The sequence below is a fragment of the Xyrauchen texanus genome, chromosome 24 (assembly GCF_025860055.1).
Source record: "Xyrauchen texanus isolate HMW12.3.18 chromosome 24, RBS_HiC_50CHRs, whole genome shotgun sequence".
Lineage (NCBI taxonomy): Eukaryota > Metazoa > Chordata > Actinopteri > Cypriniformes > Catostomidae > Xyrauchen > Xyrauchen texanus.
This window is the reverse complement of record NC_068299.1, coordinates 4689179-4708533: the sequence shown is the minus strand read 5'-3', so window position 1 is coordinate 4708533 and position 19355 is coordinate 4689179. Positions and strand designations below refer to the sequence as shown.

The 19355-nt window shown below is 36.5% G+C and overlaps 2 protein-coding genes and 1 pseudogene across 2 annotated transcripts; 2 read left to right on the top strand and 1 right to left on the bottom strand.

Annotated features, from left to right (window-relative positions):
• Positions 1–326: 326 nt before the first annotated feature.
• On the top strand, positions 327–4417 carry mgst3b (microsomal glutathione S-transferase 3b). Its single transcript, XM_052089677.1, has 4 exons — positions 327–610; positions 969–1091; positions 1533–1605; positions 3281–4417. The coding sequence occupies exons 1-4, from the start codon at positions 485–487 to the stop codon at positions 3379–3381; spliced, it is 423 nt and encodes a 140-aa protein (XP_051945637.1). The 5' UTR covers positions 327–484; the 3' UTR covers positions 3382–4417.
• A 685-nt stretch (positions 4418–5102) lies between these two features.
• On the top strand, positions 5103–14275 carry LOC127617653 (transmembrane protein 50A-like). The gene is made up of 7 exons (XM_052089676.1): positions 5103–5180; positions 7329–7444; positions 7576–7688; positions 8069–8136; positions 10903–10995; positions 11124–11190; positions 12190–14275. Exons 2-7 carry the CDS (start codon positions 7343–7345, stop codon positions 12233–12235), a joined length of 489 nt encoding a protein of 162 aa, XP_051945636.1. The 5' UTR covers positions 5103–5180; positions 7329–7342; the 3' UTR covers positions 12236–14275.
• Positions 14276–14977: 702 nt separating this feature from the next.
• On the bottom strand, positions 14978–18021 carry LOC127617488 (ammonium transporter Rh type A-like; annotated as a pseudogene).
• Between the last annotated feature and the right edge of the window lie 1334 nt (positions 18022–19355).

Below are 19355 nucleotides of genomic sequence, written 5' to 3'. Positions count from 1 at the left end.
CCAAAATTTTTGACCTTGTGGGGACATTTTGTCAGTCCCCATGAGGAAAACAGCTTATAAATCATACTAAATTATGTTTTTTGAAAATGTAAAAATGCAGAAAGTTTTCTGTGAGGGTTAGGTTTAGGGGTAGGGTTAGGTTTAGAGGATAGAATATAAAGTTTGTACAGTATAAAAACCATTATGTCTATGGAAAGTCCCCATAAAACATGGAAACACAACATGTGTGTGTGTGTGTGTGTGTGTGTGTGTGTGTGTTTATTGTTTCTATGCTTTGGCAATAAAGCTTTGCCTTTACCATGCCAATAAAGCTTTTTGCATCTTGAAGCTTGAATCCGTGTTTTATCGCGAGATTACTTTGGTCTTCAGTCAGTGAACCCAAATAAGTCACCGTGCATGATATGCATGATTTTGCATTTTCTTTCTCTAAAGAACAACATCTCATAATTGGGTAGAGCGCTTCACCTGTCCAGTGCATTTGAAAATGGCGATTGTGAGCGTTCTCCCGGCCAACTTTGGCTATGCGATCTTTACATATCTGTACAGTTTTGGGATGCTGTCGTATCTCGCGATCAAAGTTGGTGGTGCAAGGAAGAAGTATAAAATAATGGTACAGTACATTTTCGCATGCAATGATTAGTATATGATTAGTTTGTATAATGCGCATTATTGTATTTTGTACTGTAGTGTATATTTGTACATACATTGTATTGTTTAGTGTTTTGCTGTATTGTATAACCTATATTTTTCACGGTAATGTATACTTACACATTTGCACGTATTTACTCACCCTCATGTTGTGCATGATGTTTTCTTCCGCGCGACACCAAATTAGATGACATAATTGTAGTCCTTAATGTTCTTCTATTCTATTCTAAATTTAACAATGGAAACCTAAATCCCTAGATTGACCCATTGTTTATTTTATGACTTTTTTATGGCTTTTTCTGCACTCTTTCTGCGTTTAGTATCCCACCATGTACAGTGATAAGGAGCCAGTGTTCAACTGTATCCAGAGAGCCCATCAGAACACACTGGAGGTGTACCCACAATGGCTGGTCTTTCAGACCATTGCTGCATTAGAGTATCCTGTGAGTATACCTGTGCATAATGCGTTACCTTATTTTGTACCTTATTCCACCACATTTAATGGTATTCAAACTGTGCCGGAAGCATTTATCATATTTTTAGGTTAACTATTACAAGTTTTGGGCTGGCAACAGAAAAGTTGTTGGTTCAAACAAACAAATCTTTGTTGTTCCCTTGATCAAGGGAAAGTTTCCCTTTAATATGTGTGTACACTTTAAGTCACTTTGGAGAAAAAACACCAGCTGAATGTCAAAGTTTGTCACAAAAACAGTCGTTACAAGTGTACCAATGTAGCATTTCATGCACCAGAAATCAGGGCAGTGTAAGTGAATTATATTTTTCTGAGCTGCCCGCTTCCATTTTCATGTGCTTCAATTCCCTCTCACACACCCTTTCACCCAGTTCACCTGTGTTTATCATGCCAATTTTATCTCCCATGTCAGATTGCTGCCTCTGTGTTAGGGGTTATCTGGGTGACAAGCAGATTATCTTATGCCTGGGGTTACTCCACTGGCGGTAAGTCTTTTAAATGGACATATCTATTCTCAGATGAATCAAAGAAACCTGTTTATGAAATCTTTCCTACTCTTTACACAAGGGGGCTGTAAATAAGTGAATTGTGCTTCAAACCGTAAGTTGTTTGCAATATAACAAACAACGCTGCAACAAACACCAGTCCAAGCTCAAACAAAGTTATCCAGCTGTTCAGGTGCATAGACCCAAAAATAATGCAAGAGGGAATTTTGAGTCCACACTCAAAATGGGGGGGGGTGGACTCACACTAATTTATTTATACAGAGGCCAAGTGCAGTAGCAAAATGTTTTCGAGATCACCTCTCTTAACACTAACACACCTGCAATCATGGAGTGGTGGTGTAGTGGGCTAAAGCACATAGCTGTTAATCAGAAGGTTGCTGGTTCGATCCCCACAGCCACCACCATTGTGTCCTTGAGCAAGGCACTTAACTCCAGGTTGCTCTGGGGGGGATTGTCCCTGTAATAAGTGCACTGTATGTCACTTTGGATAAAAGCGTCTGCCAAATGCATAAATGTAAATGTACATTTATAGTACAAGCATTTACCGTAAACATTCTAATATTTGGTATACAACAGGATCCATCCGTCTTTACTGTGAACATGCTAATAGTGGTATTTCGGTATTGAACAACTCAATGTTTTTGAATGAATCCTTTAAGAAAGTGAAGGATCTGTTATTTATATAGCAGCTCTTAAAACGGTGTTCCCAAAATACTTAACATACTGTATGTTAACATATAGAGAAAAAGATACGATTGATAAGAATTAAAACATTTAAATAAGAGAATAAAATTGAATATTATGATGTGTCTTGGGTAATCCGATAAAATGTGGTCAAGCAAGATACATCGCTGTTTACACCTGTGTAAAGGCATCTCCTGTGACCACTTCGGATTTCGATGGGAGGGTCTCTGATTTCATGATGAAATACATCAATCAATGTCACGTGTTACTGAATGATAATAAAGTGCAGTAAAGTAATAAAAGACAAAAAAAGTGCAAATAAAACCAACAAAGTTCAAACTCTTGTTTTAGCGTAGCAGTTGCTTGGTTGCAGTTGACAGGAGAGTGGTGGCGCGAAGGGTTTACACCTCAAATGCGATGTGCTCACATGTGTTTTTGACTACCTCCATATATGCTTTTAGTTACCCGATCATAAAACGTTCTGGTTCTTGTGGTCGGATCACACAAAATGCATCTTAATACCAGCTATATACAGGCTAAAAAACACGTTTTTGAAAGTATGCGGTAATGGAGAGTGTTTTCGAAACCCTTTTAAACGATAACTGATTAGTGTGAACATGGCTTTAATGGTTTGACTGAAAGAGACATTTCGTTCGTGAGCGAACTGAACAAACGATGCTGTCATTATTAAAACATTATGCGTTCAAATGTGAATGGTGTAATAGAATTGCATATTAACCTTGTCTGTGCAAAGTTTAATCAAATGCTAAAACTTCAATGACATGACCACAATCGTACAAAACTGCAAACATGGTGGAACATTTTGAAGAATACCTTCGCATAGCCCTCAACAAAATGTCAGTTAAGAGAAGATGTTCAAACAATTTTCATGTTGTTGTTTTTTTTTTTTTTTAACATATTGTATGTGTAAGTTTGAGGCCTTCAACAGTGTTGGGTTTCTCTCTCTCAGATCCTAAAAAGAGGATGCAGGGTGCGTACGGATACATCGGACTGTTTGGAGTCATTCTGCTCTCCATCTCTGTGGCTCTCAAGCTGCTTGGAGTCCTTTAAGGAGAACACAACTGAAGAAATACCACATAACACCAATACCTGACACATAATGCAGCCTTCAGTCTTTCTTTATGTCAAAACATTTTTACTCTCTTTTTTTAATTACGTTTGTTCTGTCTTGCAATTTTACATATCGTGGTATGTGTAATTCCATGTAATCAACTTTTTCTTTGAACTGTTTGATGTTTGCAGACTTTCATACACATACTCTAAGCTGAATTTCTTGGACTTTATTGTAATATTAATAAATTCAGACAGATGAGTAAGAAAATGTGCATTGTTTGAGCGCTTGTAAGTTTGCATTAAAGTGAGAGAATGGATAGATGATGGTGATCCTTCATACTTCATACACATTCACTATAGATGTTGTTTGGAATTTCTGAGATGCCTTTGGAGGGGATTACAAAGTTCATGGGTCTTGGACTTGTGAATTAAAATAATCACATGATTCTCAGCTCATGGACGATTTTTTTAAAGTAGCATATGACAGGTATTTAGGACAACTATGGGGTTAAATGAGTAACGGCCTAGAGCGATGCCATGATGCTAGGATATAGTGTTAGGTTGTTCGTGTGTTGTTATGTTGTGGCTAAGGTGTCCTGAGTGTTTTTAGCATGTTGCTAATGTGTGGTTGCTAGTCTTAATGATATTCTGGTCTCTATATGTGGCTTGGATCTCTCCCTCATTGTAAGTCAATGGGACTTTTTCTAATATACCATTTAATCATTTGGGTTTGGGTTACTTAATTACAGTAACAGCACACCTGTCCTCAACAAGCTGAACGATTTGAGGTGTCGTTCATGACTAGCACAAACGGTGCGGGATGAGTTACACACCGAAGTTTAATATTTAGGTTTGTTCAAATGCCTAACCCAAAATATGAGCAACAGTAAGAGTGATGTGACCACTAAGAAACAAAAAGTATACTCTAAAGCATATACATTTGAAATGCTATAAGGGCCCTAGTCTTCACAAGTTGAGCGTGACAGTTTTGAAAGAGTTTTGAGGTCTTACATGTTGCTTTCAATTGGTGAATGTGGAATTTAACTAATAAATGATTATTTATAATAAAATTATATTTTAACAATAAATTTATACTGAATAAAATATTTAATGTATGTATTTGAAAAAAATATGTTTTGCATTGTGACATTATTTTTATGATGTTTAAGCACTTCCCCACATACACACATTATCATTTTCGACATGCAGTTCTAAACACTTTCATTTTTTAAATATTGTTGCCATACTTCATTTAAAATAAGATACATTAATCATGTTAATAATAGCCTACATTTATATTATAATATAAATTATAAAATATATAAATTGTGCATTTCTATATCCTCAATTTTTGTTAATACAGAATACATTTATCACAAATATCTTTAAATATGTTGAATCTTTTGCTGATGAATCTAGTTTTGGAGGATATATTTTTAATAAAATTTTTGTGTTAATTTACTTTTTCCTCTCTTTTAAGTGTGTTGACATGTAAAATCAGCCATAATTTATATTATTTGCATCTGTTAAACAGAATTTTGAACTTCCTTCTCTATAAAGAAGGAAAAAAATCTATTATATAAAGTGTTCAATTCATGACAAATGTACTTTGCACTTTTTCTAAAGAACTTTAAGAAAATATAAATATATAAAGATTAATTGGGCCTCACTGTGCTCAGGTTACTGATGTAGAGTGAACTGCGCATGCGCGACTCTGAGCCACAGTGTGAAACGGAAGACTGCTGAGTGTCTCTCCACTTACTGCGAACCACAAGGAAAACTTAAGAAAAAAGCAGGTAGGAATCCAGGGAACTATAGTGCAAGACTCCAAATAGTCACCCTTAAGATATTCTCCATCCTGAGCGTTCGCTCATCCGTCATGTTTAATAGGGGAGTGATGAAGCAGATATGGGTTAGAAACGGAGCTAGCCGGACATGAGCGATTAAATCATGTTTACAGCTTTAACACTCGACACTTTCGCCCGATATTGAGCGGAAATATAGTCTCGAGTCTGTTATGTTAAATATCGCAGGTGTTCGTCGTATACATGACAGATGAAAATCAATTTGTGTGTTATTTGTGTTGGTTTCAGGGCGATCATATTTGGGTCGCATTTACGCAGTCAGAGTGGTGTTGCGTCGCATTTACGCGGTCAGAGTGATGTTGCGTCGCATTTACGCAGTGAGAGTGATGCTGCGTCACATTTAGCGTTTACACAGTCAGAGTGATGCTGCGTCGCATTTAGCGTTTACACAGTCAGAGTGATGCTGCGTCACATTTACGCAGTGAGAGTGATGCTGCGTCACATTTAGCGTTTAGGCAGTCAGAGTGATGCTGCGTTACATTTAGCGTTTACACAGTCAGAGTGATGCTGCGTCGCATTTACGCAGTCAGAGTGATGTTGCGTCGCATTTACACAGTCAGAGTGATGCTGCGTCACATTTAGTGTTTACGTGGTCAGAGTGATGCTGCGTCGCATTTACACGGTCAGAGTGATGCTGCGTCGCATTTACGCGGTCAGAGTGATGCTGCGTCGCATTTACGCGGTCAGAGTGATGCTGCGTCACATTTAGTGTTTACGCGGTCAGAGTGATGCTGCGTCGCATTTACGCGGTCAGAGTGATGCTGCGTCGCATTTACGCGGTCAGAGTGATGCTGCGTCGCATTTACGCGGTCAGAGTGATGCTGCTTCGCATTTACGCGGTTAGAGTGATGCTGCGTCACATTTAGCGTTTACGCAGTCAGAGTGATGCTGCGTCACATTTAGCGTTTACGCAGTCAGAGTGATGCTGCGTCGCATCTACGCGGTCAGAGTGATGCTGCGTCGCATCTAAGCGGTCAGAGTGATGCTGCGTCGCATCTACGTGGTCAGAGTGATGCTGCGTCGCATTTACGCGGTCTGAGTGTAATCTGCTTTATTTCTCCTTTAAAAAATATATAATTTACGTATGTTTATTATGCTCGCTGCTAAAATGAGCAAATTAACACCCATCATTCTTTCCCATGAAATATTTGTAGTTAAATCGTCCCCTTCATTGAGGCCTAGTGGGATTTTGCTCGGCAGTTATGTTGGGGTGGTGTAGTTTTCAGATTAAAGATCTGGGTTAGTAAACAAAAGTTTATCAATTAACTATCACCATAGTACCCTTGATCAAGACACTTAACATTATGTCACTACAAGAGAATTGTTCCAGTAAAAATGCATAGTATGTCACTTTGGATAAAAATGCTTTAAAAACAATCATTCTAGTGTAGTAGGAGAGATTATAATAACATTTTTGTGTCGATTTACTATTCCCTAATTTGTCAAATTTATTTAGAAACTTTCCTCTATATAATAAAGTAATATTATGTCATCTTAATTTTTAAAATCATGAAAAATATCAAGAGCTTTCAAAAATATATTTGTATGTGTTAGCATTTTTTATAATAAAGAGTTACTTAACGAACGATACAAAACTGCCCCCAAAACTTTATTTATCATAAAAATGAGAAGTGACAGTATGAAGATCAGTTAATGATATAAGTTTTAAGATTTTTACAAAACTATCTGAGAGTAGATTTCATTATCAAATCTGTTATAATTTAAGAATTAAAATGTAATTTATTATGAATTATTTTCATTCATTTAAAAGTAAGTGAATCTCCAAAAAAATAAATTGTTATCAGCATTATACGCTTTTACAAGTAATAACCAAGGCCATGATCAGATCTTTATTCCAGAACATGTAATTAATGTTTTTACAAGGATTAAATTCTTCTTCTAAAGTCTTGTTTATTCAATGAGTCAAGCATCCCCTAAATGAATTAGCACCCATAAGCTAAATGACTCTTTAAATGTATTTTAAGAAGTTCTTCACAGAAATGGGACTAAACAAATCAGGGAATAAGTTGCTTTGTTTGGAAAGAACATGTTCAATGAAATCTGTCTTTGAATGATCAGGAAAGATCAGAAGGATGTCAGGGTTTCTGGATGGGATCCGATGTGGGGATTGTGAGTGTAATGTGGACTGGAGTGAGAAGAGAAACACCATCGCCTCCATCGCAGCTGGTGTTCTGGTATGTTATCATGATGCCGGTATTCTCCACAGTTTGTCTAAGAAATCATTTAGAAAGTTGATTTTATAACTCTTCATCCTGTGATTACCAAACTGATTGTCATTCTTCTCGCATTGTGTGCACATGTGCAGTTTTTCACAGGCTGGTGGATCATCATCGATGCTGCGATAATGTACCCTAAAGAAGAACAGTTCCATCACGCATACCATACCTGTGGAGTAATAGCGACTGTAGCCTTCCTCATGCAAGTTACACCTTTATTTATTCTCTCTCTATCTCTCTGCTACAGCTTCCTCAATTGGCTTTCCTGTTGCTCAAACAATGGAGCATGGCGCTAACAAGGCCAAGGTCATGGGTTTGATTCCCAGGGAATTCATGAACTGATAAATTGAAGTGGAAGTCGGTTTGGATAGACGTCTGCTAAATGTGAATGAAGAGAACAAAGTCCTTGTACTTATTGTGTTTACTCAGACAAGTTCTGTGGCATACATTTGAGTTGTTATGTTTGAGCTCTGTCCCAGATCTTTCCTCCTGTTGTGTAACAATGGTTGTGCTAACTGTCACCATGACTACACTGTTAAACCAACTGTTGAGATTAACTACCGTAACTGGATTTAATTGCAGGATCAATGCCGTGTCCAATGGGCAGGTTAGGGGGGACAGCTACAGCGAGGGCTGCTTGGGCCAGACAGGTATGTGTTTACAATAATATAGTTTATATTACACGCCTTATTTATAATTAGAAGTCGACCGATAGAGGATTTTACCAATACCGAAAACTAAGGTTTTGGGAAAGGCAGAAAACCCATTAGTCGGATGATAGTTTTTAAATATAATTATTTTATGATTTATAAAATGTGAATAACATTTCTTAGTCTTAACTATGACAGACATAGAGGCCACAAGAGTTCGAAATTAATAAAACCCTAGATGCAGTTTACTGTTCAACCAAAATCCCAAAGGTGACCAGAAAACAAAAAAAAAAAGATGATTTGGTGCAGAACTTTTAAATATAAACAAGCTTCCCCTCAAAAAACACAAGGGACTCTTATTTTGAAATGAGTATCAGTGCTCTACTGTATTTGTAAGTATTTACCAAATTAAGATTTATATAGCTTTTATAAGCTTTTATATATTTCACCGGATGAGGTTTAATTTTGGATATGGTTTATTATTATTCACAAGATGTGAGGTTGTGAAGCACATTTGCATACCCTAGCTTCAATATAGAACACTTGATTATCTCATAAAAATATGCATGAATATAAAGTTGGGCGATATGGCCAAAAATATTATCACAATATTATTTTTCATATTGTTTGATATTATTGTTTATCACGATATACATTCACATTTGCGCATTGCACTCTTTTTTTTTTTTTTTCTAAGTTGACAGAATAAATTAGGAAAAGAGGCAACGCGTGTGGAGCGCGACAGGGCATAAAAAAAGCGTGTTCAGTGCTAGATCAGAAAAAAGATCAGAGCTGATGTACACAGCACTGTTGTATTATCGCGTCGCTCACTAGAGACGATGAGAGGGTGGAACCGTCGTCGTGAAGTCTTGCGGTCCATATAGAATCAATCTATGTACGTTTAGGGGGGATTCTGACTTAGAGCCGTTCAGTCGTAATCCCACAGATGGTAGCTTCACACCAGTGGCTCCTCAGCCAAGCACACTCACCAAATGTCTGAACCTGCTGTTCCTCTCGTACTGAGCAGGATTACTATTGCAACAACACATCATCAGTAGGGCAAAACTAATCTGTCTCACGACAGTCAGGCGTAGCCCAAGGCAGCTAACATTAGCAACTCAATACTGTATGAGAAAGCTGAACTGCTTTCGACATGCACCTGATCATCTAGATGTAGAACATAGGCTAAATATCGAAAATTAATCAAAAGCTTATCATCGTTATCGTGGATTTTACCATCACGATAAATATTGTGATCAATTCATCGCCCAGCCCTAGATGAATATGCTCAATGCTAAAAGATTTAGAAATGGCAAATCCCCATGTAATTGTTTTTATTGCACCTCTAGAGGGCACTGTTACTGTTTACTGTAAAATCCTCCAGAGGAGGAACCCGTAGGGGGAAAAACTATTGGTCTCGATTTTTGCCGAAAACTGATAGTATTAGTACAACTATTGGCACTGATTAATCAGTAAAACCGATATATCCATCTACCTATATTCATAAGAGGTGGTCTTGACTTCTCATCAATGCCTTTGCAGTTTTGGGATGTAAAGTAATGATCAACCATGAAGACATTATAATTGCTTGACTTATTAACTTTCAAAACATTTGACGTATCTGACGTATGCGTACATGGACCAAAATCGTTTTTCACACTTTGTTTGATTAGCTTGGTCCAAACCTGAGTTTGATTCCAGTCTGCCTTCTCTTTTTCGTTGTACTTTTAGGTACACTTGTGACATCAACATGAACAGTACATTATGAAATTTTAAACTTTTACCACCCATCTTCATTAAACATGAAAATGCAACTATATAACGATAACCCTACATGGCCCTGAGAAATGTGTTGGCATTAAATATATTTAAATAATATTTATCGTTAGCACCCTTATCTGTAGAGTACTCAGGCAGTCAAAATTACCAAGATGCTCATCAATGTTGCTGTTGTGTCATCTTTGTAATGATTATGTGGCAGGGCGGGGCTGGTCGTGATTCCACGCACCCGGCGGCTAATCACGCCTCCGAGAGGGATAAAGGCCAACCGGAGACGGCAGTGTAAAGAGATTAATGGAAAGGAGGAGGCGAGAACCGGCTTGACAATATAAATAATAGTTTAATATAAAACTTAACCAAAAGACAAACACACACTCAGGTGTCAGACAGCTGCCCGTATCACTCTCTCTCTGTCGCACTGCCATCTCCGGTCAGCCTTTATCCCTCTCGGAGATTTGATTAGCCTGATTAGGGGCCACAGATTGCAATGCTATATGACTATGGATGGGCATTTTCAAGTAATTTAATAGTCGAGTACTCACAAAAAACGAGTACTCACTAGTAAATGAAAGCACGTTAAAAATAACATGTATGACATGTACACGTTACCAAGAACGGTTTCAAAATAAGATCAATTCAACAAACTATACTTTTCTTATAGGAAAAATCAAGTATTCGAGTAATGTTTTAATACTGGAGTAGCTGGTGCAGAACGAGAACTCGATTACTCATGCTCATCGCTATAAATGACTGTGAAAAGTGGAGTGGTGGTGTAGTGGGCTAAAGCACTAAACTGTTAAGCAGAAGGTTGTCGGTTCGATCCCCACAGCCACCACCATTGTGTCCTTGAGCAAGGCACTTAACTCCAGGTTGCTCCGATTGTCCCTGTAATAAGGGCACTGTAAGTTGCTTTGGATAAAAGCGTCTGCCAAATGCATAAATGAAAAGTGCTGTTAACGCTGTCTTGTGTGTGTGTGTCTTGTGTAGGTGCCAGAGTTTGGCTCTTTATCGGGTTCATGTTGGCATTCGGGTCTCTGATCGCCTCTATGTGGATTCTGTTTGGAGGGTTTGTTGTGTCTGGTAAGATTGCTCGGTCTTCTTTGTGAAAAATCAAGATTGACTCATTTTCTATTTGCTTACAGTTGCAGTTCCTGATTGTGCTTTTTAATGTTTTTTTCTTCTTCATTTGTTATGAATGGGACAAACAGACCTAAAGGATCTTTCAGTGTATCCTGGTATTGCTGTTTTCTTCCAAAATGCATTCATCTTCTTTGGGTAAGTTTGAAAAATATCACTATGTCAATATACAAGGAATCGGACATCATAATAGATTTAACATGTCTCTGCATGACCTGTAGGGCTGGGCGATTTTATTTAGTTAGCTAAAAATTATATTGTTCAGCCTTTTTATACTCCAAATTATTGCATATCGTCACCTTCCTAAAGTTTTGTCCATTATGATTTTTTTTTTTTGCCTAAATCATCTCCTCATGATGCTGGCCACCTCTGGTAAATGTTCTGAAAAACCTGAAAAAAATGACTTGGGACATTATTTTAGGAAGTTGACGATATGTACATCTAAATATTTATGTATTTGCACTGAAAATATTTTAAAATGTGCTTTTTGTTTTTAATCAGAGGAACCATAATTTCAACCAAATAGCAGATGTTTCCAAGAAAATTATTCATGCATGCATGAATTAAAACAAATGCAATCTAGTTTAAAATAGTCAAAGCCTGATTGTCATAAAATAAACAAATGGAATAATATTTAGCAATATAACAATACCTAGTAATAAACAGCGATATTAACCTCCATACACTTTTTACTAAAACATTTGAAAGTAAGTGAAATACCGCATGGCACCTAATCATTTTTGAGTGATGCATCAAAGGATTCGTTGAATCAGTGTTTTTATCCGATTCCCTTAAATGAGCAGCTTGAGCAGATTCATGAAAATATTTAAACCCACCAATTCTAATGCCATTTTTACTACTGAAATTTTAATCAGAGATGCTTCTTAATGCACTCAGACACTCATTAAAGCACATTAAAAGCATTGCAATATTCACACAGCAGCTTAATTTTATATCAGCAGCAAAATAATTCTGAATATTAAAATATATATTTGATACATGATCCAGCCTTAATTACCTGCCTCTGATATTTTATTGTATATTCATGCAATATATAGTAATTTACTCCATTAATGCTGTATAAATGATGAATAACAATGATATTTTGATTTGCGATTCATCTTGTCTGTCATGCAGTGGTCTGGTGTTTAAGTTTGGCCGAACTGAGGACCTCTGGCAATGAAGAACCATTACCTCCAATCAAATCCCACCATCCACCAACACACAACTTCTCTGTACTGCCTGACTTAATGCTGCTTATTTGCACACTCTCTCATTCTCTTTCTCTATCAAACTCTCGTTTTTGTAGTTCTCAGTCAACTCTTCAATATGTTTATTCTTCTTTTGTTTCCTGTGTGGCCAAAGTGGGCCCACAGTACAAGAACAATGCAAATCCATAGTCCATACTCCTCCGCTGTCAGAATGGGGTATAGACTTGAGTGTAGAATACAAATTCTAAGTATACAATAGAATTCCAATTATATAACACACACATATATATATATAAATGATCCCATGTATGGAATAGAGACTCCTTCAGCCTTGCTGGCATTTTATATCGGATTACTCACAGAAATGAAATAAATCCGCAGCAGATGATGCACAGAGCATGGTAATAAAGTTTGTGGTTCATCTGCGAGTGATGCTTCTAAAAAGCATTAGCTTTTACACCTATCCTAACTAGACGCAATGCAAAAAAGCAGTGCAACACAACACAGACACAGTCAGTCAAAACATACGTTTAGTGCAGAGATTATACATTACATCTGTGGGGAACGGGAATTTCTACCAATCATTTTTTAACTGGGCAGGGCTATCGGGCACAACGCCATAGAAATATATCCAAGCAATTGACAAAATCAAGTGTTGTTCGTCGCTGGTTCTAGCTGGTTAGGACATGAACGTTATGCTTTATCACACTTCTTCTTGTTAGGATATGGTGTTAACAAGACTTGCGAAGAGTGTCGTGGTGCAGAAAGTGTTTTCCTGCTGCGCAAAGACAGAAGAAGCTTTATAAACCAAAATGAGTGTGACTGGCTTTCAGTCCTTTAACTCACCGTGTTGCTATTTTTAATGCATCATCACGTGCATGGGAGAATTTTTCTTTTACTAAGCCACCAAATTTGTATCTGTTTCTTTAAGTATAAACTTTCATTCATGTCAAATATCAATGTGCAGATTTGAGAATACGCTCCTGCCAAATCTGCCGTATTGATCAACCTTTGGGAAACTGACATCACACAGCACCGGGTTTTGTTGTAAGTACCACTTTTGTAAGATTTTATTATTTCCATAATTTTTCCAAGCTCTGACCGGCCAATGTTATACTCCCTAGGTTGTTTCAACGTTTGAAACGTAATTATTTTTGTCGTTCTGTTTGGTGGTGCAGAAATCGCACTCATCGCCTTTAAAATGTCATGCTAATTGTCCATGATTGTGGGAACCCTGGTGATATATTTTGTGATTTCGAGCTTAAAGTCCACTCTCTGGGTATGTTCAGGCATATTGGAGAGATGTATAATAAAAAAAAAGTCAATGTTTTCAAAAAGCACAATTTTTTATTATTTCAGTGGTTATGGGAGAATACAGTAACGTCAGTCAGAGAAATAGACTCGTCTGTCAACACTAATAAATTAGATAATTTCTACATGCTTAATGAATGTTAACATTTTAATGTATTCCATGTTCCTCTTTCAGACAAAATGTAGCTAAACTTCATCCATCTGTGGGCTCAAAACCAATAAAATTGTTGTAAATATGTACAGAGCTGATATTTCATTTCCAGAAGATCAATTCTTTCACCTGATAATCTTTATCCGCTATATGTCTTGTGCCTTGAGATTAGTTTTATACATTGCATTAGGTGATGGTGTCTCGTATCAGTTTGTCATTGTCTGGCTGAAACAAACTGTTCTCTGTGTTTGCTGCTTCAACTGAAGTAATTCAATCCTGCATCAGTTTCCTGAAGCTCAGAAATTTCATTGGCCTTGTTGTTTAGTGTGACTTGTCTCTTAGAAAATGCATTGTATTTTATTCAGTCATATAGTAAACTGTTTTTTTAGGCAATCTCTCTCTCTCTCTCATACACACACACACACACACTATATTTGTTGCATTTTTGTTTTTATGTCTTGAGTCCTCTGTTGCCATGCTTCATTTTTGTACCACCAAATTAAGAAACTGCAAAACAAATGAATAAATAAACTTTAAATCATGAACACTATATCTGAAAAATCATGCCATCAGATTTTCTTTCCTCTGCAGTACACAAACAAATTTTTTTGAAAAGTCTCTCAGCTCTGTAGGTCCATACAATGCAAGTGAATGGTGGCCAGAACTTTGAAGCTCCAAAAAGCACACAAAGGTAGCATACAAGTCATTCATATGACTCCAGTGGTTGAATCTATAGCTTCAGAAGTGATATGATAGGTGTGGGTGAGAAAAAGAGAAATATTTAAAGCCTTTTTTTTTTCTGTAAATCTCTATTTTCACTTTCACATTCTTCAATTATTTTTGGTAATTTGCATTTTCCGCCTACTGGGCAGGGAGGAAATTCTTTTTCCCACATTGGGTGACATCAAGACATTGGTTGAGTCAATGTTGCTGTGTCGGGCTGGATGGGTCATAAAAAAAAAAATACGTCTACTTAAAGAGGGACAGAGACGTAGCGTTAACGCTTTTTGGGGAAATCAATCAACTAATGGATTATTTATTATTTTCTCTGCATATTAAACTGGGGGAGGAAAAGTTATCTTACATCGAAAGAATTACATCAGCTGTAACAAACTGACGGGAAGATTTGCAAAAGCAGAAATTGCTCACTGCAACCTTTAAGTTTACACATTTTATTTGAAAAGTATTCAACATTTAATTTGGCATTTGCAATTCTAATTAGATTATTGAGGTATTTTCTCAATTAGTTTGATTACTGGAGGATGTACTCACTCAACATGTTGAATAAGCCAGTCTTGAGGACAGTTTTCTCTTTTTCATGAGTTTGACCCCTTCTCTGTGCAGTACCCATGACACCATAACACCAAAAAGAGCCCCGAAGACATGCAGGTGCATGATGCAGTACAGAGGATGTGTCTGATACACAAGCGTGTGAATAACTCAGTCCACAATATTACTTACTGCAATAAACAGTATGCAATCTTAACAGGAGCAAAAGTATTCTGTAAGGTATCCACGTTAATCTGATTGTCTTGTTTTACTGAATTACAAAACCTAAATTTAAAAGTTCCTTTTTGTGATGTTATTTTAATGTGACATTTTTTTTATGCTAATTCTAATCCAAGTCTTCTGAACAGAATAGGTATTTTCGAGTCAGCACTGGTTTATATCCAGTCATTGTGATAAAGATTTTTAAAAACCATTTTGATGCAGAATGATTTGTGTGCTAGTTCAACCAATATATTGAAAAGAATCAACTCAAGAGAGAATAATTTGCTCAAAATCAGACATCACTATGATTTCGTGCGGGTTTTACTCTACACGAGAAACATCAATCTGATAAATTATTTTAGAGCTGAGCTTAATTAGAAAAATATGAATATATTATATATAAGTTTTTAGAAATGCCCATAACGTTTATGAATTTATTACATTTCCATGCCTGGAAAACACACATTTTAAAATGTTTTACAGGTTTCCCATAATACAGTCATGGGAAACCTGGAAATGTGTACATTTATTTTACTGTTATATACACCAAAAAAAAAATATATATATATATATATATATATATTGGGGCAGTGGTGGCTCAGTGGTGACCAGAAGGTCAGGGGTTCAAGCCCCAGCACCACCAAGATGCCACTGTTGGGCCCTTGAGCAAGGCACTTAACTCCAGGTTGCTCCGGGGGGATTGTCCCTGTAATAAGTGCACTGTAAGTCGCTTTGGATAAAAGCATCTGCCAAATGCATAAATGTAAAAATGTAATATATATATTAGGGCTGTTGATTTAATGCGTTAATTCAGTGAGATTAATATGACAAAAAATAACGCGTTAAAAAAATTTACGCAATTAATCGCACCATAATAAGGAAGAGTCCTGAGAAATGTAAGCTTGTAGTACCACCTGTTTACTTCAGAGGGCAGTAAGTGAAACTTCAGCTGTATACAGTTTATACAGTGAAGAAAAACACTTCAGCAGCAACAACACAAACATGCGTTACATTCTTGCGTTCAAAACACTTGAAGGAGCGAAAATGCTCCTTCAAAAGGGATCTCAAGATGTGTTTAAAGATTAAGTATTAAACTATATTTAACTTGAAACAGTGAACTAAACATTTTATGTTTATGATGCAACGCACCAGAGACGCTACACAAGCGTGTCTGACGCAGGTGTAGATTGACGGGCTCTTAAACAAGCCCTCATATATAAATCTCCAACTGATTGACAAATTCACTTGTGTAATGGATTGCTGTGAACTGTGTGTCAATGATTGACTTATGATCAATAATATGGTAGTAAACAATACATTGTATTCTAAAGCCACTTTTTGTATCGTCTTATCAATGATGACCTCTTCTGCTACAAGAATGTAATGCATTTTAATTATCTGAATATTTTTTATTTTATATATATATATATATATATATATATATATATATATATATATATATATATATATATATATATATATATATATATATTATTTTTAATATTTAAAGATAACTATGTATAATTATATATTGATATAAATATGTATAATCTTTATATATTGAATTATTGTTATATGAGGGGCTTTCTCATCACATATTTGTATATGCGATTAATCACGATTAATTAATCGGGACACCAAGTATTTAATTTGATTAAAGATTGTAATCGATTGACAGCCCTTATATATATATATATATATATATATATATATATATATATATATATATATATATATATATATATATTATATTTAAGCCCATTTTTAAGATTTACTCATTTCATTTTCATAACAAATTTCCAAGAAATTGAACTGTGTAATCTTTAACCAAAAATGTTTTTAAAAATAATATTTTTTAAAGGGGTCATGACATTTTTTATTATTATTTTAATATGTTCCTTGAGGTTCACCTACTCTAATATGTGTTGCTTTTTGCATAAAATACAATCTGTCAGAAACGCTTGGTTTTGGTGCTGCTTCTCCTTTAAGAATTGACAATAAACGCTCACTCTCATGATTGACCAGTGCTGTGTATCACAAAGAAATCTGAACTATTTCTGCATTCCAGGATTGGTTTAGTTTGACAAAACTCACCAAATCCAATCAGGCTTAATTAGGGTTAACTGGTACCAAGACGGGAGGTGAGTGTGAGTGTATGTCTGTCTATGTGTGGCCCTGCGATGGACTGGCGACCTGTCCAGGGTGTCCCCCGCCTTCCGCCCAATGTTAGCTGGGATAGGCTCCAGCCCCCCGCGACCCTGTACACAGGATAAGCGGTTGACGATGGATGGATGGATGGATGGTACCAAGACGCTCATTACCAACTGTATCACTTCAGAGTTTGATCCTGAGGCTTTGATAAGTTCACGAGTGTGTTCACGTGAATGAAGCGAACAGCCAATTGCGTACGATATAGCACGAGTCACGTCTTGCGAGGAACATTCAAACCCATTTTAAATGCTTAATGAAAATATCTTGACTCATTTAAGCTACCCAGCTTGATATGTTTGTGTATAACTATTGTCACCATGCTCTGATACAACCACCCATGTTGAAATCAAGAATAAACTCAGCTAATAGATTTTTCCAGGTGTTTGCTCTAAAAATCCAGAGATTTGAACAAACCCTAACCCTAAGTAATGAATTTACCTCTCATATTGATGTAGATCTCTTTGCCGTGGTAGTGTTGTGGCGGCAGAAAGCCATTCATGATGACGGCCCACTGGATGGACATAGCTGCCACCAACATGTTGATCCATTAAAACAATATCGTACAAGGAACGTGGCCAAGAATCCAAACCCCATGAATGTCATTCAATATCATCTTGGAATTCTGTTGAGAGATTTGCATTACCAATATTATCAATGTGTAATTTATATAAAAAGGATAAACATACAGGCAAAACGTTTACACTATGGATGGTCAGTATGGTAGAGAAATGCCTCTTATCTCCCAAAACCGGAGATGCTGTGGCTCCACACCCCAACTGCAAAATGCCACACGTTTACAAACAATGTAAAGTGCAACATCATATTCAACTTTTTGAGTTCTAAATTCTATCTTCATTGTAGATGGTTTGACATTTTTAAATTGTAACTGTATAGACAATAACTAAATCAAAAAAGCCCAGGAATGAATTTGTTGCCATAGTATGCATTAACATATGAACTGAATGTTGCAGGCTTATAAAAGTGATCATTATACTGTTTATAGTTCATAAATAACATCAGGTTGAACAATGAATGCATGTTTGAACTCTGGAGGGTTCATAACACACCAGCCTTATTTTAAAGCAGACTTGCCTGCATATGAGTGGATGAAAGTCTTTCTTTCAAACGTGTTGTGAACCTGCTCATGGTGCTCAATTTTCACAAAACAACCACCACCACCAACAACATCAACAACAACAAACAAACAGTAGGATAAAGATTGTTTCCAGCTTTAAGGCCACAAGTGGAAGTCTTAAGCAGAAACAAGGGGTGTACTAATGAGACTCACTCCCCTGGCCTCAAGAGACACATTAGTGACTGAGGCTAGAGGCTGTAGCCTTTAGCCTCCTCATTAGCATGCCTGCCTGCCATGCCAGACACCCCGGTTTGAATCCCGCTTGGAGCAGGTTGAGCAGGACCAGTTACACAAGTGCAATTAATAGTATGTCTCATATAATGTAAGTAAATTAACAATGATGTAAAATCTAATAAATACACTTAAAATAACTTTTTTTAAAAACCCTGGATTGAACGGATAAGAATTTGGATGTATGCAGAATAATTGGTCATTTGGAGGGTTGGGGATTATTCAACTTTTTTCTTTTTTTTTTTTAATAGCTCTATTAAGCTTGGGCGTATAATTTATCCAACATCGTTTGTGCTACAGACACGAATGATATCGCAATTCGTGCTCTAAGAGTCTTTGCAATTAAGTTTGTACAAATGATCAAATATGATTCAATATCTTGTGTCCTTGCAGTAAAATAAATAAATAATTAAATGATCACAAATGTAAATATTGATCATTTAATTAAGGCTAAATTATTGACTTGGTTTGTCTGTTTGACAAAAAGTATTAATTCCATTGTAACGTTTGACACAATGTAAAATATTCTGGTAAGCGCGACCGTCAGTTTCTATAGAATGGG

Coding starts and splice junctions, on each gene's coding strand:
- mgst3b (XM_052089677.1), top strand. CDS start 485: ATGGCGATTGTGAGCGTTCTCCCGGCCAACTTTGGCTATGCGATCTTT. Junction 1,092..1,532: donor TTGCTGCATTAGAGTATCCT/GTGAGTATACCT, acceptor CTCCCATGTCAG/ATTGCTGCCTCTGTGTTAGG. Junction 1,606..3,280: donor CTGGGGTTACTCCACTGGCG/GTAAGTCTTTTA, acceptor TCTCTCTCTCAG/ATCCTAAAAAGAGGATGCAG.
- LOC127617653 (XM_052089676.1), top strand. CDS start 7,343: ATGTCAGGGTTTCTGGATGGGATCCGATGTGGGGATTGTGAGTGTAAT. Junction 10,996..11,123: donor TGGAGGGTTTGTTGTGTCTG/GTAAGATTGCTC, acceptor TGGGACAAACAG/ACCTAAAGGATCTTTCAGTG. Junction 11,191..12,189: donor AATGCATTCATCTTCTTTGG/GTAAGTTTGAAA, acceptor TCTGTCATGCAG/TGGTCTGGTGTTTAAGTTTG.